Consider the following 22,090-nt stretch of genomic DNA (forward strand, 5'->3'; position numbering starts at 1 on the left):
CGTCGCCTTTGTTGGAAGATCAGCAGCGACACTAGATGAACCACACCATTTCAAAGGAATTGCAAAGGTACAGATGTTCAAATGCAACGTCTTCACTGAATGTTGAAAGGCGTAATGGTTGCCTAAATCCTTTCTGCTGAACAGTCATCCAAATAAATGAATGCCTTCATTTCTGCAGACTTCAGAATAATTTTATATATTTACCTCTTAGGCTCTTCTGGAATTCATAAATCACACTTAATGAGAAGTATTAGCACACACTTACTGCAATTATGTGATGAATGTTTGATTTCTGGCTTACAGCCTGAAAAATACATAGATTTCTGTGATCTCTAGAAAGGTAAAGATGAAACCTCATGTTTTAATTAGGGGCTAATAGCTTTAGTTCACTCCAATGCAAAGGCCTTTGGTTCTTTAAAAGCTTTCCAACCTAGCTGAGAGTCTGCTATTCAATTAGTCTGGAGTTATACATCAGCTGGTCAAGCAATGACAGCCTTTCTAAGAAGCTAGTGCTTTCTCCATAAGAGCTTTAACTCTGGGGAAAAAAATGCATTGCTTTTACACCTCTGCCTGCACCAGTGCTGCTAAACTGCTGCTGGAACTGAGCTCAGCAGGTCCTACCACTGCAGCTACGCAGGATTAAACCCCTGAGTCTGCCTGTATTTCACTAGTGAGCGCTACTGGCGCTGCTGCAACACTGTGAGGAAAAAATGGAAAATCTGAATTTCCACAAGAATCTGCATAGTTTTTAACAGAAATATTAAGATTGGTGTAAGTGCTGTATGACCGGAAATATGTGTGTGTGAAAGCACCAGAACAACAATGAAAAGAGAGGCCTGTACGGATAGCGAGGGATGCCACTTCATCAAATGGAGGAATGCGTTGCTGCTGGGGAGCCCCGGAGGCCCCACGCGGGTGAGACCACAGCACAGACGAACAGAAGACCCCGCACTGACAGCAGCACAGCGGCGGAGGCTGCAGCAAATCACATATGTCAGTCCTCCTTCTGACAACCCAATGGGCTAATAGCAAGACAATAGCAATAGCATACAAAGGATATCCTAAAGGATATAATGGATTTGTGCTAAGACTTAGTTCATCATGGACAATCAAGAAGAACCCAGGAGATGAAGCGAGGATTTGACTCGTCCTCCATGTTGTGCACAAGCAATCCTGGTCAGACCATTTGAGCAGGTATGCCACGAGAGTATGGCTGTGTAAAATCAATTTGCTTAATGACTTTGAATAATACAATCCCCTTCCCCTTCCATAAGATCTTTCAGTGAGTTTTGTAACACTGATTTCCTATAAACCAACTGAAAGGGAGAAAAGGCATGCTAACCACTGTCGGACTGCAGTCATCAAATTGCTATCATCTGAAAGAAATATGGACACACTGGCTCTCAGTAGCTTTATCCTGTGTGTGCTAAACAGAATTTTGCCTCAAAAGAGCAGCTATCCTGGCATTCCTGAGTCATTTGCAGCACAAGCCTTCCTCCCTAAAGAGGTGAGTGTTACCGGGAGCAGGTGACTGCAGCCATTCCACCCACCCGTGCCCCACGCACTGAAGCACGTATGGAGGAGCTGTAAATCGTGAACTATGAGAGGGGAAAGCAGTTCTGCCAGGGCACAGTGGCCTGTAATCGGGCTACAGTGGACAGTACAACACACCACACCGCTGGAATCATCTCAAACGATATGGCGAGAAATCAAATAATAAATAATATTATTAATTAATATTTATAAAATTATAATTTTGTTTATAAATAATAAACAAAATGCTGGTAGTATCACACCCCGCTGTTACCATCAGTCAGTAGTCACCACCTTGCGCAGCCCTCCGTCACTAGCTGGGTGTTGTATCACCACCTCACACAAAAGCAGCTGAATGGGGAAGCTGGGTGGCTGCCCAAAGTCATCCAGCAAACGACTGCTGCAGGAGATCAGTCGGCTTCCTTGAACAAACTGCCCTTAGCCAGGCAGCAAAGCACCTCTCCAAACCACCCCGCTCTGCAGAGCCAGCGGGCACAGGCCGGGGAGCAGCAGCCTACAGAGGAACCCCAGCCACCGGCCTCCCCTGGCCAGCAGGGACCCTACACAGAGGGTTGCACAGCACCCCCTCCTGCCAGCAGCCCACAGGAGACCTCAGAGAGATGGAGACTGCCTCATTTGGGAATGTTCTTCTCCAGCAAAGCCCTCCGTAGGTGCGGGTGTGCAGCCCTGGAAGGAGAGGGGCTGTCCTCAGAAAAATTGCCCATGTAATGCTAATCCATGTTACTTTTCCTACTGGAGTAAGAGGTGAGAGCTGATGTGACCAAGACCATGCAAACAGGCTGAGCCAAGAGCCACCAAACCCTCCTCCGTGGGGGAACGTACTTACTCAGCAGAACCTCAGCTCTGAGGTTCAAAGCAGCTCTCCACCTGATCACCTTCTGGGCAGATTACCGCTGCTGGCGAGGTCCTCACTGCCTGCTGTAAACTCAACATTAGTCAGTTAATGGGATCTCAGGATTGTTCTGCTTTTACAGTTCTTTGTGCACTCTGGAGTCAGTGGGTCAATACAGGGAGCCCTCTTCCACAGCAGAAGGATCTCACCAAAACCCTGTAAAACCTCCAGTTAATGAGAACTATAGCAACTAATTAAGCAGGCACTGTGGTGTGCCACCATACTTCAAGGTCTCTGTTGCAGTTCTCATGCTCCTCCAGAGGACCAAGCCTAGGAGCCTCTGCGATGCCGTTGGGAATGGGACCTTTAGGAAGTCTGCGCCGTGACAGTGACTAGCAAAAGACAGAATTTTCACAACCAAATACTCCTTGGTCCTGCAGAGTCCATGTGAGCAGCAGTTACACATGGGCCAGTCGTACGTGAGCACCACTCCAAAGGCTGCGCAGGTAGAACTGCTACAGGTGCAGACTTGAAGGTGATAAAACTGAACAAAGAAATGCAATGTCCCAAAAAACAAGCAATTATTCTTTACTGGCTTGCCAATTCACCTGTGGTCAATCAGTCTTTGCAAACTGGCTGCTGATCAGCTCACAAAATCCACTTGTCCTTCAGTAATCATGAGGGTGAAACCACCCTCCTCTGCCTGACTGTGTATTTTCTCCCTGTAATTAAATGTGACATGCAGCTGCAGTAAATATTTGTGCAGTCATAGCTCACGTATGATAATCACCAAAAAGCAGCTTCATCAGGGAATGTATTTGAATTCTAGCCTAGTCTGTAGCTAGGCTGATATTTGTAATCTGATACAAATTCATTAAAGCCAGGAATTTAACAAGACTAAGAGAGAAAAAAAGTAGTTATCCCTACTTTTAATGGAAAAAGATAACTGTGTTATCCATAGACTGAGGCAGCCTTGATAGGCTGAATTAAAGCAGCAATCTGATTGCCACTAGATGGCACATCTCAATTACTAATCTATGTTTGAATTCAGGATTGCTTTTTTTTTTTAAAAAAAAAAAAAATTCCCTCTCTTTGCTAACATAACACTTTATAATCACGCTTGCTTCCTATTTTTAAATCAGACAGCTTAAAAAAAAAACCATAGAAAAAAAAGAATTTTTAACTAAAAATACACCATCTGCCAGTGAAAATCTAGCTTGATTCTGTCACATCTACAACCAAACGAGGTTAATAACCAGCATCACAGATGATTTCTTTATATAAATATGTACATCTCCCCGTAGTGACTCCTTCAGCTGCTTCCCGAAACTGCTGGCGCTGCGTTACCTCGTTTCCTAGGCGATGGCTGTGCCTTACACTGGAATGGATTTCAGAAGATGCCATCCCCAGCCTGTGGCTGTTTCCAACAGGGATGCAGCGGTGGACAGCCATGTCTCTACCAAAGAACAGCAACAGATGGGTATTAGTACATTCTCATGCAGCTGGTCTTTTCCTCAGATGATCAAATCTGCTGAAGGGTTCTTTTAACTTGCCCAAATCCCCGCATAAGACTACATACCAAATATCGTGGTGACCTCGATATGATAGCATAGGGCTGTAGTCAGAGCAATAAAGGTGGAATTTGATCTTTCTGCAGCATTCAACAGAATGAACCGACACAAACCACTAACATACAAATAACAGGGTCCCGTGTTCATTCTCCCTCGGTAGTTATGTATCAGGGTCTCCTCTATCAGAAGTGGTTTCCCAATTCTCGTATGTCCAAACTCACTTGAGATGAACACTTGAGCTGGGTTCTGTTCCTGTTCTATTACCAGCAGTGAAACGTGTTTCAGACCAAACTGCAAACCTATTGCTACCGCTTTGAAAATAGGTACCTGCCACCTTCCAAGAAGTTCCACGAGCATCAAACCTGTTAAATAATGACACAGAGAACAAACAGAATTCAATTTGCTTCTTCCTGGTTCTACTTCGGTCATCTGAAAACCTATGGAAGTTAAATTTATTATGACTAAGAGCATGCTACTCTGCAGCACAGAGTCTAAAGCTTCTCGGGAGCTCAGGGCCAGCGGGGTTTACCATGAGCTAGACTGGCCCATGCAGAACTCTGAGCTACTTGGACCAAACTTCTGTTGGTACCCATACGACACAAGCCCCCTTCATACGACAGAGAAGGCTGAAAGATCTTCATTAAAACCAGTTTATCATTCCTAAGTGTATAATAAAAAGCATTTCAAAGAATACCGTAAGAAATAGAGTAACATAGAGTCCAGGACTAGGACTCACATAGTTTAAGCTCCGTTCATGGCTATGTCACTGATACGAGTGATAAAAATCAATTCACTACCTATGTTTGGGCTCCAATTTATGAATACCTGTAAAATGAGAGTCATGATAGATGTCTGAAACCACTCTGAAATCTGCTAATGATCTGCTTAAATACTGGATACTATTATAAATTAATTGAAACCAACATCTTTCCTATGGCGTGCTTTACAATCAGATGTCAAGTTCCTTCATGTCTGGGTTCAAACAGCTGATTATAAGATGGCAGGCTCCATCCTACTGTATCATTCAATCATCTGCTGCTGTTAGCAGTGAGTTATTTTGGAAAGAGTGAATTTAATTGGTGAAATAACCAGAAAATTGCAAATAAAAATAACTGCTTTCATAAAAACAGTATTTTAAAATGGATATACAGAGTATGTAAAGTCTTAAAAAGCCAGTTGCAGTGTGTGTAATCCGTCAATGAAACTGAACAAACGCTGATTTCAGGCTTGGCATTATGAAACTATGACAGGGTAAGGAGTGCCCACTTACCATTCACTTCCATGTCTTTCACGTCACTGAAAAAGTGTTTTCAAACGATGAGAAGAACAACCACTGCCCTGCCCTGCGCTCCAGGCAGGAAAGTACGCTGAATTCACTAATGGCAAATTGTACCTGTAGAAGTAAATTAATCAAATATATACAATAGCAACTTCTGAGTTTAAAGCTTCACCATTTAAATCTCAACTTCTGGAAACCTCACCACACACACAAGAGAGAGATTTTAGGGAAAAAATGAAATTATCAGAGCAGTTTCACTTGGTTTTACATACAAAAGGCGGCACACTTGCACATTTTTCTCCATACGAACTTGTCTTACAAGTGCCTTGGAAAAAATGGTGAACAACTGGCTGGGATATTCGGCAACATTGCATTTGGAGCTACAGTGTTAACTGCAGCCAGCACGTCATCCCACACCACCACCACCGCTGCTGCCAACTGCTGGCTGACCAGTACAGGGCTACCTCCTTCCCCGAATTTCAGTATCCAGTTCTTAAAGAGTTCATTTACTTTAAAGCAAAACACAGGCCACTATGATGCTTCTTATGAATATTTTAATGAAAACAGAGGACCAGCTGTTCAGATTCAGTCAAGAAACCAATGCTGAAATGACAACCCTAATCCTAGGGGTAGTACAAAAAAGGCAGATTCAGCTCCTCATTTTTAAATTTTTTAAAAAGTGTATTCTTGCCATGCCTTCCCATTCTAGGTCACCAAGAACTACTAATTGTGCACAGTTTGTTTACCTGTTACTTTAAATCCTGTTTAGGCATTGGCTTCACTTCTTACAGAAAGGAATAACTCACTCAAGAATTACAATAAAAATGCGATAAACAATAAAGTAAGAATTGAGATCTTTGAGTTCACAGTAGAATAACGTACGCAGGACTTAAACAGACAGTAGGTAAAATTCTTCAAAGTGCCCTAGCTACTTTGGCACCTATATGTCATTCACAGAAGAAAATTAAAGCACTTACACAAACAGGATTAAATCTCCTAAATAAAACACAGTGACTTTGAAAATTTTAACTAGTGATACTTTAGCGTAAGAAAAGCATAATTCCCTTCAGTGATTTTTATTTCAGTCCTAGTGCAGAGTAATTCAAAATTACATAGCAAGTCAGTGTTAGGATAATGCAGTAATCTAATACTATCCTTACAAACCAAACCAAACCAACCAACCAAACAAAACCCAACCCCCAAACCCAAAATAAGACTTAGATCTGCCTACATTCATAATTAGTACTGATGACTAATAATTGCTATGTTGAAGAATCACAATTGTCACAGTAAAATTCATTACACTGTAAAAAGCCTGCTCTGGAAAGGTTTATTCTCCATACTGTATCTCTGCTCTTAGCTCTTTGGAGAGGTAATTTATCAGCACTGCTGTCAGCTTCTGCTGGAGACTAGCATTTCCCATGACAAGAGCAGTCAGCTGAGCAATATCAGTCCAGTCTAAGCGCCTGAGAATAACAACGGCTTCATCATAGAGTTTCTGCTGCTCAGCAGGAGGCAATTCCAATAAAATCTGAGGGACCGGCCTGAACTGTCCAGTAGTCATCCAGGCACCAAGCAATCCACCAAATGCTCCTCCTAGAAAAGAGAGAGAGATGTTACTCTTTTCCAGTTAATGCTAAAACCTGAAATTCTATCCACAGCCTTCATCAACAATGTTCCCACCTTTATTGGAAATCAATGCAGAGCTGCATATGTGTCTACTTTAACTAGGTTTATACACGATGTTCAAAGCACCAAGAAGGATTTTTAAAGCTTTTTACATCCACAGCAATCACAAAGGAACTCTTTACACACTCAAAGCTAGTAGCTTCAGGCTAGAAATCAGAAACAAAATAACACTCCTGAGGGCACTTAGGATAAGCTCTACTACTAAATAGAATTGTACCCAAGGAAAATACCTGACCAATAATTGCCTTATCAGTGCCATTAACTCATAATCTTTTACTAGAGATTCCCAGAACAATCCCAGCTTTCTGCTTCTAAAGTCCACCCCTCAGAAGGTGCGCACAGAGACCAAACCCACCAGCTTCGTGGGGTTAGACACATTCATTCTTTCATCTACCAAATCAACACCCCACCTGCACCGCCTACCCCAGCTGGCCAAGAAATGCTCCTGTAATTAGACTGGTTCCAGGTCATCAAGGTAACAGCAGAGGGATCCTCTACAGCTGATGTGATTGTGGCTGCTGCTGAGAAACCAGCGTTACACTCCTACAAAGTTGTTCTCTTTCAAAGAGTTACCAGTCTAACCTGCAACACAGCGCTCTCCAATGAAAGCCACCGCTGCCCAGAGACACAGACATCCTGGTGGAAGGAAGAACCCTCACAATGGAGGGGCGTCAGAACTGACTCTGCCTCCAAAATTCCCACCCCAGCGACTCCTCCTAAGAAGCCATTTATGCATTCACAGCGATGCAGTTTTTCATTAGACAAAAATTCCTTAATTTGCACATTTTACTCAGTTGGCAATTTTTCCCATGATACCACAGAAATACTTGAAAGCCTATGATGGCTGAACTCATCTTCAAGAACTTTTATGAGAATATCAATATCTGATTTAGGGGCACTTAATGCAAAAGCCACTAGAAGTATTGATGTCTAAGTTCCTAGTTTATTGAGACAAGATTTGTTACATGATCGCACTTCCCCCCCCAAGCAACACATCCACAATCCATTCTTCTCAGAGCAAGTAGTCCTTAGGAAGCACGATATGCTGCAAGTTTCTCCAGTGACCACTGCAGATGGAAGGTAATTCATCCTCTAATTCTTGGGGCAAGGCAGCAATAAGGACAATCCCTGCTATGCAGTCCCACGCCTATCCAGGCTGTTTGTGTAAGTGGAAGTGCACTTGATTGCAAATGTCTCTGTCCTAAAACCCACTAAAGACCCAGGGTCATTTACCTTTGCAATTTTTCAAGTCAAATGAGGGTCTTCTGATTTAGTTGCACTGTAATTGGGACACGGCTTTTGGTATAGCTAGTACTTATTATTCTTATTATACTTATTATTGTATACTTCTGGTATACAGTAATAGGTATACTTGTTCCAGTGCCTTCACCAGTGGCTGAAGAACACCAAGCTTGACTGGGAGACATTATGAAGGCTTAACAAACAAAATGAGAAAACACATCCAAGCATAGCTTCAGTGTTTCTCATCACCTCACTCAAGAATGAGGCCACTTACATTTTTACTTTTACTTCTGATTTAGAGCTTACAAATTTCTTGCAAAAGCTTAATTTCACTTCTTTGTCCCTGATAACTTCAGTCATACGTTTGTCAAAATATTATTTTTTGCTATTAATCAAGCTCTGTACTTGTAACGGGAGTAAATACACAGCTTCATTTTGCATTTTCTGTTATCACTCCTCACATATTATTTGTTTTTTTTTTTGTAACTCAACCTTGGTAACCCTCACGCAGGCATACTGCAATTCACTCCAATACCAAAAAGCCCACGAAATTGCTGGAACTGCTCGCAGGAGTAAGGAGCATTCAAGGACCAAGGCCCACATGACTTCAGTGACAAGGCAGCTTTCAAACCAGACAACTTAATTCAAGAGATACAGAGGAGAGACAACTCCTTACGATTAGACTCTGGCGTTCCTGTAATTTTCCATACAAGGAAAAAAAGCAAAGTGACAGGGAATAACGAATTCCAGAGGAAAAAAACAAGTTTACCAAGAAGTGGATAGCAGGTACTTTTAAAATACAGAAATAAACATAATTTTTAATAAGATCATTAGGAAGATGATCCTGTCCCTTGCTAAGGCTGACTAATAATACTTATTCACTCTCATTTTACACCCCAATTTTCTTTCTTCTGTGCCACAGAAGAAAGGTACCAACATCCCCCCTGACTGCTACCGTTGCCTCCTTCGCCCCTGCCTCACCCCTCTCCTCTTCACTCCCCACCACAGCGCTGGAGCGAAGCCCACACCTGAGCTCACAGCCTGTTAGTTTGCTCTCTCTTCTGTCCCACACCGCGGACACTGGTGTACCTCAGCCGATGGGAACCAGGGCTCTACCCACCAAAAGCAAACCATTTGTTAACACTTTGTTCAAAGGGTTTCAAAGGTGCCACTATCTCAACCTCAGACCTCTGGATGGCTTCCCCTTTCCTGCACAGGAGTCCAAGTCAGCAAGGTCACTATCACCCTAGAAGGAAACACTGACACACGCCTTCCTGATTCACACCTCGTTTCTAAAAAGCCGACATATAAAACGGCATCTTGTTAAAGCCCAGCTACGTGAAATCTCAGCGCTGCACACCCCTTTCCTTCAATCCGTACCTACTACACAGACTTCCTAGTTCTTCACTTAGGAAGTTAACCACACTTCTTGTTCCTAAAGCAAAACACACTTACCTACAGCGATTCCAGGTGGACCTCCCATCAGACCCCCAATAAATGCTGTTGCGCCCGCCAGCAGTGCTCCTCGACCAGAGTGTTTGACAGCAGCTTTCATCCCCTTCTCCTGAGAGAGATGGCAGAACAGTTGCATCACATCATCAACACTGATGGGCATCTTGGCGAGTTAAGATCCTGGAAAAGACGTTTTAAGTTACCTTTTGATCCCTGCAACAGGGAATAAATCTTGCTGCTAAACGAATTTTAAGAAAAAAATCAGAGTTCAGGAGTCTGTGAGACTAAAAGGACAGAGGCACAGTCAATACAGGGCGGGGGGAAAAATCACTTTCATTTCTGGGAAAACCAAACCTATTTGCAAAAACCTAAAGGTTACTGAAATTGCAAATGAAACCACAGAGCAGACCAGAAAAATCTGTTTTTATGACAAACTCAGAAGACCAAACAAGGACAAGTACCAGCAGTGAGAGACTTAAGAAAGTTTCTATCTAATTCTACAGTACATTGCCTTTGCCTTGAGCAATTGCCACGTGCGTTCAGCATCACGCACAGCTCCGGGAAAAAGACAAAGTAGAGCCTCACTCTACTGGAACTGGCAGATTATAATTGACAAATCTGTCAGGTATTTTCTCCTTGTCCTAATTCTTGCCACAAATCAGTTGTTTGTTTTCACATATCAGTTCTTCTCCCCATTTTGTTACATGCTTAAACGCTTCCACGCTGATATCTGAAGGCGGGAGGCTGTCTATAGCAAGCAAGAAGAGCCCGAGGAACAGATTACAGAAGGAGTTAGAGGAGAGAGACCTGGGACTGGGAATAAATGGGGAGCTCTGGAGACAGAGCATCAGAAGTGCAGGGGTGTATGTGTACGGCGGTTGGGACTCAGAGCAGACATGCGAGACGACTCTCGTGTACGAGGAGGCAGAGAGATGGGACCTCAACCCCTTACACGCAGTGACAAGTCCCCAGCACGGGGCAGACACCTGCCCCCGAGAACGATCCCTCCGAGACCAAACCTCTTCCACCTCGTTCACTTGCTGCTGCTGGCTATCTAAGCCCACTCGTTTCCATAGAGGCCCACAGACAGCGTGGCTACCCTTTGCTGCTGCCGCGGCCACTGCTGACTAAAAGGGCAGCGGGGCATGCCGGGGTGAAGGTTCCAGCCCCCAATCCTGAAGGCACGGGAAGCCACGCTATTGCACTGAACGCAACCCCGAGAAAAGGCACATGAACATTACGTAGCAAAAAAAAAAAACAAACCCGAACAAAACCCCCAACTAATACAGGTCACCTTTCTGGAATTTCTGCATATTAACTGTTCTTTTCCCCAGGTTGCTTGCCTGGGGGCAGGTAAATCCGGAGGCATAACAGAAGCAAACACATGCCTCAGAGTTGCAGGTGCCAGCAAATGTAGTCAGCAAAGAAGGAGGCTGCATGAAGAAACAGTACAGCTTCTCTGCTTTAAAAAAAGAAAAGATTCTACCTGAAGAAAAAGATTTTACCCCTTATTTTGCACCTAGTGTTTGCTTGCTGTTAAGCCAGTCACTTGAATCACTTTTAGAAATGGTTACTACGCTCTAACTTTTCCAGGCACCCATCCTGCAATCTCAGAGAGATATTTGCAAAAATGCTGACCCCTCAAAATAACAACTGAATTCAAATGCAGCTCTGCTTGAGTACAGTGTTACGCAATACCAAGCACTGAAAAATCCATCTTTGGCTTTCAGTTTGGCAAAGCAAGTGAATACTTTCAACTTTTAACTATTTTAATGATACCAGAACAGAGAGAGACACTAAAAATATCCTCATCTCATGTTGCAAAAAATAGGTTCAATACTAATGAAAGACACTGATTCAGACCAATGAGATCAGAGAAAAACCCATGAAGTGAAATTAAGAAACTCCATCCCCATAGCAGAGTTGGAGGGGCGTTCAGTAAATAAGGCCTGAGGACTTAGCACTGAACTGTAAGAAAAAGCTTGCTCATTAAGCAAGTACCTCCCATTCTGCATACCAACTGAGGAAGGGATGGGGGGGGGGGGGGAGGGAGAAGAGAGAGTTTTCTATGTGATTAAAAACATAATCCATAATCACACATCCACAGAAGGCACAGATTTACTGTTGTACATGTAACATTAGCACTATTGAACAGATGAGTGAGGGGTTTCCCAGTCCCTCGAACACTTTTTATCCCAGTGCGTGTGCAATACTTTCTCAGCTCAAGCCAACTTGTCTTCAAGTCTTTCTTGAATAGATCTCCTCAGTGGAGTGGTATCACACAATTTTTCATATTAAAAATTAACTACTGTGAAAGTCAAAGCTTTCTTTTGCACTAAAATGTCTGACTCCAAATCATCTGTGCCACTGCAGTATCCAAGCACTGCTGACACTAAACAAAAATCTGGTTTTTGGGAAGGCACTACATATGGTCCATAGCCGGAGAGTCACAGTAGGAAATTCATCAAATAGTTGCATTTCTCTCACTACTTCATTCATCTTCATCCCAGTCTAAGGAAAGCATCAAAGTTCTTCATTTTACCACCGTTGCTTTAGGGTTTTTGACAGCACTGTGACACAGCAGTGTATCAGAACGGCAGTGCATGCTGGTTAGTGACAGCAGAGTGACACACTCTGCTTCCAGAGTTATAAATTTTCTCATTCAATATGATTCAAGCTCAAACTAATAAACAAATGGCTGCTCTGTTAGTCCTAGAGCATTAGGGAAAAAAAACCCAAAATATACAACTGGTACAGCTCACACTGCCAAGCCTGGAAAATGAGAAGATTAAGTATTTGTTTTTACCTTCTTAACCAAAGGCGAGCAGATTGCCACTCAGAGTAACATTCACACCAGCAGTGAGAAGCCTTCAGTGCTGCAGGATTCAGTTCCTCCCCTCAGTGAACCGATTTGTGCTTGTCCTGCACCTTCTTAGCACGACCTCGGACTAACCCAACCGCCTGAGGGCTGAAATGAACTTGCTGCTTCTTCTTTTTGCGCTAAATCCAGCAAACCTCTCATGCAAACCTCTTCAGCATGAAGGCTCCGTGGCACGGATGGGACAACACAAGTTGGAGAGCTGACAACACAGCCCTCGCTGAGAGTAATGTAATCTGCTTTCCCCCAATCAAACTGACTGACTTCCACAATTTCCTAAACCAATCTAATTGTAATATACATGAAATGATGTTTTCTGAGCAAAGAAACCTGAAGCTGAAGCATCAGGTTCCTGCAGTGTGTAGAAGCTGGCACCCACATTACTCCACCCACCACACTGCCAATGCTAGGAAGTTTCCTTACAGTGATGTGGCACCTCAAACAGTGCAAAGGTGATCAGCTACTCTGCAGTTTCTCTGAATAAATAAAAACTCTTTCATGACTGCATTGAAAGTGCGATTGGCTTAAGAGTGAAAAAAACCCAGACCATAATGAAAACAGGAATCACGTTGCTATCTGGTGGCATACAAAGTGTGGTGATATTCGCGATAACGTATTAGTCTCAAGGTAAAGCAGAAACATGCTGAAACTCAAGCAACTCTAAGTATTTTTTCCATAGTAAATTATTTTACTACTTTACTGCCCTCACAACTTCCCCAAAGGGAACTTCCACTCACAAAATTAACACTTATTTGGGTTTTTTTGGCTTGATTGAAGAAGGTCCTTGGCACAGCAGAGCCATTCCTGCTTAATTCCGAATGTGAGTGTCACACTCAAAATTCTCAAAGACGTTACAAAGAGCACTCATTTTCTCTAACTCTTAAAAGTATTTCTATGATATCTTAGCATATTCACTATATTTTAAGTCCTGTAGTGAATTTTAGCGAATACAGTAGCTGATGCACAGCACATAAAATTTTTTTTTTAAACTGTACATATAGAGCACTAGTGGGAGCCATTAAAATGTAAACCACGTATTACAACACATACACATAACGTAATCCCAGAGATTCCCATATTCGGCGCAGACACAGATGAGTGGACCAACGTTCCAGAGATCTTTTACGAAGTCACACCATCACAAACTTCTTTGACAGTTTCAGGTTCTCATGAAGAATCAAGGTGCTCAATCAGACAATTTTCAGTGAACATGTATTTTTTAACCATACACTACAGGCCATGAAAGCAGGATATTTAACAGTACATTAGCAAGTTGCAGCACAGAAACTCCAGAAAAGTTTAACCTGCTACTAGGATAAGCGGCCACAAACGCGCCCGCCAAAACCAAACCACCACCCCCAACCTCCCCCACCCCCCCAAAAGGTCAGCAGACAGCTAGCTTTAGGCTGAGAAAAATCAAACAAAAGGCTTATAAAGCTCTGCAGCTGCAAACCTCTAACACCTCATAGACTGATAAGGTCTGCAGGAAGCCAACTGCAAGAATGCGGAGCATAGAGTTGCGGTTGACATCAACCTAATGATCAGAACCACTGGGCAGGCAGAATAGGAAGATAAGCGGATTTGAAAATGCCAGTGAACTACAAAGGATCAAGAATCCTACTCCAGATTAAAAGAACCTGTAAGTTTTATGTGTCAGAGGCAGAACCAAAAGACAGCCAAAAATATTTATAAACTTTGTGTAACTGACCAGTAAACAAATGTGCAATTTGATGCTAGCAACAAATTATTCTCTACGGAGTCCACCCAGACATTAAGAAACACTAGGAATGTAAAATACTGGATTTGCACTAATGGAGGGATAGAAATGTCAATGACATCCATAAAATGGGGCCCAGCTTTCAGAGTTGCTGAGCCTCCACAGCTCCTACTGACTTCACATGATATTGAGAATATTCAGCACTTCAAGAACAAAACAAATACCAAGAGTTTTGGAAAATGAAGTCGCTGGGAAATCAACCTTTGTTGTATAACACACCTTCCTTTTTTGTTCTACTGCAATTCAGTGGCCATGTTCCTCTTCTTTTTGTGGTCTCCCCAAATACTCACCTGAGATGTTAAGACTCTGTCCTTCTCTCTGACTAAATTACATGATGCTCTCTCTTTCACCCCAGGGACTGGGGAGCAAAGTGAGCAATGAGCCTGCTTAACCTATCTCACCTTTGAGCCTACGACCAACGGGTTTTACTAAAAAGTACATTCCTCTCAGAACGAGTTTATTGCTTCTTAAGAAGAAAAATGCCATAGAAAGAATTAAAACAACAAAAGGATCACGTTGTACCCAACTCACTGAAAGTCCTTTCAATGCAAACAACCAGAGAGGGTCCCCAGATTCATCTATGGTGTGAACCTCATTTCAGCTCTTTCCTATTCAACATTCCCATCTCATTATCCTACTTCCCCCATCACAATGATGACTTTAGAGAGGCAAAAGCCATTTTATCCCCTGTGTTCACTGTCCCACTTATAGAAAAATGAACACCCTCCCAAATGTCCACACAGGAGCTATTCTAACCAGTACACAGCCTGGCCCACAGCTGAGCTGCCCTCACTGCTCCTTACAACCTCCTACTGAGTTAACGGAGCATACTCTTCAGTAAACATCTCTACCATGTGCATGTACGTATAACAAAAATCACCTACAGGACAAATTCCAAATCCACCAAGCAATGAAGGTCTAAGTCTTCTTACCAGGAGCTAACTTTATCTTGGTGGACGGCATACGGTGATAAGCATGAACATGGGGTGAGAATCTCCATACAACTGCTAGAAAGCAGACACATGAACTGTGTAGATCTTCGAACTGGAACTTCAAGACAATAGCAAATACTTCTGAAAGCAGAGATGCCCAGGAGATAACCCAGGACAATTTCTTCTGTCTCAACTGTACAGCAACAGCTCTCCTGGTACTGCAACTTTTTATAATAAATATGAGATTGCACTAGAGCAAAAACAAATGCAAAGTACTCAGCAACTGAGGCAGACTAAAGAACACAATTTCACAAACAACAGCGTGCACAAAGATCTGATTTGATGATTAAACAGGCCAGAAGTCATTAACTATTTCAATAATAGCTGGTAGGCACGCAGGGAATCAAGATATTCCTATCTGCAAAGGAGGACTGCCTCTCACTGGATCATACGCATACTGTTGGCTTCAGTAGCATTTGTGCTCCTAAATCACCACTTTCTGAAAATCCTACTGTTAGGGCCCAGGCTAGTATTTAAAATCTGCAAAGCAGGTGACTTGATTTAAATCTTGATTGGCATCAGCAGCCAATAAAACTTTGTTTAAATATACCAGTTTTAACCCTGCTCTGCATTTGTAATTTTCAGTTATTTTCCTAAGGCAGGGTTCATTCCTACTTATTGGTGTAAAGATTAAAAGATCCTGATTGCCACTTGTTATCTCTGTATTTGGTACTCCTCTCTCGCAACCACGAGGATTCACTACATCTACAAATATTTATTATTATAATATAATCATGTTGCTGACTATACAAATCAAATGCTCATTTTTGTTTGAGTTTCAATTACATCAGAATATGGTAAGAAACTCATCTATTTGCTAGTCATTCTGAATTCAATTGAAATGCATAAAAGAGCATTTTAATATTGTTTTGTAAGAACTGCGACTTTAAGAGTGTCGCTTACTTTCTTCTTTTGTGTATTTATCAAAGCATGTACATTTATCAAAGCATTTAATTGGTTTATTTAACAAAAGAGGCAACAAATTTACTCATTATATGAACAAACTACTTCCAGGAACCAAGGAGCTGATTTTACAAGGCTCTTGGATGCCTTAAAATGCAGATAAATATTCAGTGGGAATTATGTCCTTCCACTGAGATGAAAGGAAATTTGGGGCCTAACCTGTCTAGACACAGGATATCCTGCTTACCTGGACTGGAAAATGGCTAAGTATCTGCAAAAGACTGGTTGTAAGTCCTTCAGCCCTTAAAACTTTTTTAGACCTACTCAATATCTTTTTAATTTATAAATTAAGAGTGGAAATTTTTTTCATTTCCTAGCCAGCTTCTCCATTGTGAAAGCAGTGTTCGAAAGAGTCAGAGGTCAACTTGCATCAGCTAGCTGGTATTGAAGCCAAAACGATCAGACTTTCAATTAAGAAAGAAAAAAGGGCTGACACTTGGAAAACACATAAATAGCAGAGCTTGTTCCCCTGTAGAGATACTCGGCGCAGCACATTGCAGCGGTATCTTCAAAATTTGAAATAAGCTTGAGAATTAAAGATGCTTTTCCTGACTCACTACAAAAACATAAACTTCAGCTCATTAAAATTAATCAACATGTTCTGAATGTTTTAAAATTTATTAAAATCTTTATGGCTAAAATAGGCTGAGCATAAAATGTAACTATAAACTCTTAAACAGCTGAAATTTAATTACACTTCAGATATTTTTTATTTATTTTCCTACAGCGCCAATTTCAGGTTTCCTATTGCTGAAACGACGATACAGCCGCCATGTAGCTTGGGCACAAAAGAAATCAGAAGTTAAAGGAGAGTTCAATCCGATCTGCAGATTTTCAAGGCCCTTCCCGCCGTGTCCAAACGCCGCCCTCCAGTCCCGGGGAGGCCCCAGAGGCTGGAGCGGCGGGCGGCCCGCCGGGACGCGGCCAGGGCACGGCACGGCCCCGGGGCCCCCCGGGCTCCCCCGCGTCCCATGTCGCCCTCCCCGGGGCAGCCCCGGCACCCGCCGGGCCGCGGCCCCGCGGCCCCGCTCCCGGCCTCTTCCGGAATCTTCCCGGCCGCCGCAAACGCAAGCCCCGCTGACACCGGGCCGGGATGGAGCCCCCGGGAAGCAGAGCGGACAGCGGGGCCCGCCCGGCCAGGGGCACGCACCGCCGCGGCTCCCGGTCCGCTCGGGCAGAGCCGGCGCCGAGCCCCGCCGCGGCCCTTCCCTCCCTCTCCCGCCTCCAGGCCGCCTACCTCCGCCGGCAGCGCGCGCGGCGCCCAGCGCACCGGAGGCCGGGCAGGAAACGGCTGCGGCGCCGCCGCTGCCGGGGGAGGGGCGCGGCGCGGCGACCCCCGCGCAGCCCAGCCCCTGCCCGCCCCAGGGCCCGCGGCCCTCCTCCGGCGGTGGCGGCCGCCCGCCCTCACCTCCGCGCCGGCCGGGGCGCCCTGGGAGCGGGGCGGCAGCGACAGGCCTCGGGGAGCGGGCCCGGCTCCCGCCGCTGCAGCCGGCCTCTACAGCAGCTCCCGCGCTTGCTCCATGGGGAAAGCGCGTAGCCCGGAGCGGCGTGAGGCGATAGGCGTTGGTGTGCCGCCTCCTCCTCCCGCCTGCCCCCGCGGCGGCACCGGGAGCGAAGCCGGCCCAGGCCCCCCGAGGCGGGCCGTGCGCCCCGAGCCGCGGCGCTCCCTCCCCGCCCGGCCCGGCGCGGCCGGAGGTCAGGCGCGGTGCAGCCGCTCTCCTGGAGCTTGGTGCTCATTTTGGAACAGCGCAGCACGCCCCGGGGAGCATCCGCTGCTCCTGTGCGCGGACACGGCCTTTGCGAAGGCTATGGCAGCTGTCACGGCGTGTTCAGGTGCGCCCTTCTGGAAGGGCACCTCCCGGTCCCAGCTGAGCTATTAGAGGAGGAGGGGAACGGCCACAGAACGCCATGAGGACATCCCTGGCCCTCATCGGAGAATATCGTCTAAGAATTTTTTTGCATGCTTTTCATTTTCATCCAGGTTTATTTCAGTCATCAGCTCGGTAAAGTGCAGTGTGCTAGTCCGATACAGCACCATCTGTAATCAAACAAGCTATGCACTGAAGCAGCGTTAAACGGCTGTGTCACATATAGCTCTTGAAATACCACATTGTTTCTTAACACCAGTACGATCTTTGAGAAGTTACTGCCTAATGATAAAAATGCTGCCATTTCCTAAGAATGGATTATTAACAGAGGTTTTTGTTTTGTCAGCTAAGCCTTTAATTATGATTTCATTTCTGATTTAAGGTAAACCATCTCCCCTCAGTTCCTTGTTGAAAAGATGAAAAAGCAGGATGAGGAAAAGGAATATAACTCACAATTTCTGTCCCTTTCCTGTGGCTGCACTGGGGACTTCTTAACCTCCCCATGCTTTATACGATCACATAAAATAACACTCTGTGTAACAACTCAAAATGTTACAGGTCTACTGGTGCTCTTGATTTTTATGATTTGGATGTAAAAAGCAAATGTAATTCCTAAAATGAGCAAAGAACCAAAATGCCATGTACATTTTAAAAATTAACACCCCAAATTCCAGCTGTAAGCAGCTTTCCAAGGAACAAAATTAAAAGCAATTAAGTCTGCCAACCATCGAAGGAGGGAATTTTTATCACTCTATCCCAAACTGAATCATTACTTCACTACTCTGCTTAAAAAGGTTATTAGGGCTACATCAGCAGGTATTTATTAGGTCTATTTTTTTCTATGGTAGAAGTTACTAAAATGAAATTGTGAGATAACAGTGCAGCATATCCTTTAAGGATGTACACGCTGCTGTAAATGATCCTACACTCTCAGAGAAATTCTGACTGTTGAAGTCAATGGGAATCTGGTTATTGCAATCAACTGGATTAAGATTTGATTCTGTGTCTAGTTACCAGCCAGGATCTGATGGCATGCCGGTTATTCTCCTTGGTGAGCATTAACCAATGCAGATGAATTAGCACACCACACATTCCACCAAACATTCTGTGAGTTTGGGCTAAAAAAAAAGTGCAGAAGTCCTATTTTCAGTCTTACTGAAGCAGCAAGACCCGCGATAGATTTTCTCCCGACCACGTTTGCTACCCGGCGGGCTCCATCTGCTGGCTGCCCACACCTCGCCGTGGCAGGGGTTCGGCTACACGCTTGCCGTTCGGGAAAAAGTCATCCTAAATGCGAGAAGGGACAGCTCTGCTGGCTGTATTCTCTTGTACAGGATGGTGTATTCTGGCTGGATCTGTCACTGCTATTCTAGCTTGTATTTGTGTGCATTTCAACATCTGCTCTTAACAAATAATTAGTACCTGAAATAAACGTTCAATGCTTTTTAAATTCTAGGAGTGGAGTGAGAGTTCAAAGTGGTCCTGCTGCAAATTGGATCCTGACAATAATCTCACTGTATCCACTGCAGTAAGCTGGGTTCTTGTAAGTACTAGATGTTACTGCTATTCCTGTATCGTAGTTCTCTTTGTCTCCTTTATCAGCATTTAATGCTGATAATTTCCTTTATCAGAATGTTTTACATCATTTTCCTCTTCAGGTTACTAGGAACTCTATACTTTTAAAAATCAAGAAGGGAAAAAAAATTCACCCCCCAAAATCCTCAAGTCATCTGTCAAAAGCAAGCATCAGAAGTCAACTACAGCAATGGTGCATTGGCATTCTGGTTTGGTGAGCCACTTGGCAGATTTCTGTCAAGTCCTTCCCTAACATACAGCAGAACCTAAAATAACCATAAGCCAGTTCAGCATGTCCTCAGCGTGCTGGGTTCACTGCATATTTTCACAGCTTCTGACATACTAGGAGATAGGCCAAGGGGAGCCAGGAATGATTTCAGCTGGAGATGGGCTGTTGCTACCAACAGAATTATTCACTCTGGCTTTCAGCCTGCTCCTTACGGGGTCTCGAGAAAACGCCCATCAGGAGCAGGCTCAGTCTGGAGGAACTGTCCAGAAATACCTGATGCAATTATCTGAAATACCTATTACCTTCACTGGAAACCATGACAGATTTTTTTAAGACGAGGCACTTAATCTTGTTGGACAGGAAAAAGCTGTTTCTCTAAATTTTCTTCTGTGCCAGAGACTCCCAGAGAAAACACGAGGATTATGCAACAGTATGTGACAGACTTAGTTTCATCATTTCATCTAGTTGCACTTTTTTTTTTTTTCTTAAAATCTTTAAATTTTTTACTATCACAATGGCAGGAAAAAACCATTCAAAACTTGAGGCATGTGCAAGTAATATAGATCCATTTGCCTAAGTTTGCAAAGCACCTAAGAACACTCTTGAGATTTCCCTTTCGTGTCAGTGTGTTAACTCAGATATGGGTGAGGATGGTTTAATTTACAATGTTAAGCAAAGACAAAAGAGGAAAAAGAAAGAAATGTCACGTGTTCCCCAGAACAAGTGATGGGAGTGGTCCACAGAGAAGAAAGGGAATGGAAGATGTAACAAAGCAGGTTTCTAATCATATCCAAGTTCAGGAGATTTCTATCAGTTCCCCCAGAAGTCTGGGAAATCCTATGCTGCAGTGAAGAAAAGCTGCTTTGCTTATCCCTGTCTAATGTCTAGGGGTCTAGACACCCTACATCTCTCCCTGGATACTATAAAACCCCGGTATGCATCCTCCTATAGGGTCACAGGAATAACAGCATCTGTTTGGGAAGAGTCTGCCACTTCTGCTTCATATTATATTTAATTTGAACCTTCCCTTCTTGACAACAATACAGTTTTATAATTTCTGAGTTCCTGATATTATATTCCGGATTACCAAGAAAATGATAAGCTTCACAAGATCAAACAAGGCAAAAGCTATATTGAAAGAGAAAACGAATAAAAAAGTAATGCTATAGCATTTAAGTCCTTAAACAGAGACACTTAGCAAGGGAAATTTTGCAACTGCAGAATGGCTGTTTAAAAGGAACGGTGCTTTCTCCAGAACTCTGTGCAGTGAGAAAAGGTAACATTTCTAAAACAAGGAACCTAACTCCAATTTTCACCTATTAACACTCTTCACACCTCTATGCATGCAGGGGTAAATAATATAGTAAAAATGACTGAATTGCTACAGGAAGACACAATAGCAGGTTACAGAGATCCACTACAAGCAAAGCATATGCTTGATGGCAAATCTTTTCCCCATTTCCTACATTAGATATTCATCAGGGTCTGACTTCTAATTGAATGCAAATAAAGGATATAACAGGTTTTTGCATATGAAGTGAAGATATAGAACATCTGTCTCTTCACAGCCTTTCAATGTACCTTATGTGACATTAAGCAAAGAAGAGGTTTGCCTCATCAGCTTGTAGGAAACGGTGAATTTGAAGAACAGTGTGACTGAATTAAATCATTCCACTGCTGCTGTAAAAGGTGCTGCTTTGGTCTCCCTGCACACTCTCAGGTGATAAAATGCCAAATTGGGCAAAATCAGTTTCAATGCCAAAAAGATGGACTACTGGTGCAGAAGGTCACAAAACACTATTAATTGCCTTATACCATCTCAGTCTTGAAAGATGATCCAAAAATATAGGCTGGTGCTTTGGAATAAAGCACATGTTGCTAGCTAGCAGTATCCAAGCAAGCTGTTAAAGATATTTAAGGCATATCCTTAACTGCAAATGGTATACCTATCTTCTGCTATTTTAGACCCTTATTGTAGTAGTAATTTATGCTGGTTTTTTACCCCTTCAGCAGCCTAATTCAGTAATTGTGTTTACTGGTACAGAGTAGTCATTTTGTGACCTTTTCAGAAAAAGCTACAGCAAATCTAAGTATAGACGTCAGTGTCCTGAAATTAGTTTACGTGTTTACATGTTATAGCATGTATGAACACTGAAGTGGAAATAAAATTCTGGTTAAAAAATAGCTAC

General features: G+C 43.4%; 1 protein-coding gene across 7 annotated transcripts in view; it reads right to left on the bottom strand.

The window, feature by feature from the left end:
• Positions 1-5,251: 5,251 nt before the first annotated feature.
• The window catches only part of C12H19orf12 (chromosome 12 C19orf12 homolog), a 40,712-nt gene continuing 23,873 nt past the window's right edge, over positions 5,252-22,090 (bottom strand). For 2 of the 7 annotated variants that reach the window (XM_075161283.1, XM_075161285.1), the window contains exons 2-3: positions 9,623-9,799; positions 6,119-6,832 (exon numbers count right to left, since the gene is read on the bottom strand). In XM_075161283.1, coding sequence (XP_075017384.1) covers positions 6,567-6,832; positions 9,623-9,782 — 426 coding nt within the window. In that variant the 5' untranslated portion in view covers positions 9,783-9,799 and the 3' untranslated portion in view covers positions 6,119-6,566. Of the gene's footprint in view, positions 5,351-6,118; positions 6,833-7,335; positions 7,769-9,622; positions 9,800-9,822; positions 9,948-14,564; positions 14,667-15,206; positions 15,442-17,637; positions 17,725-22,090 lie in introns of those variants that run through there. The other 5 variants (XM_075161284.1, XR_012675395.1, XM_075161286.1 and 2 more) reach the window with 5 other exon arrangements.

The sequence above is a fragment of the Calonectris borealis genome, chromosome 12, assembly GCF_964195595.1.
Source record: "Calonectris borealis chromosome 12, bCalBor7.hap1.2, whole genome shotgun sequence".
NCBI classification, from domain to species: domain Eukaryota; kingdom Metazoa; phylum Chordata; class Aves; order Procellariiformes; family Procellariidae; genus Calonectris; species Calonectris borealis.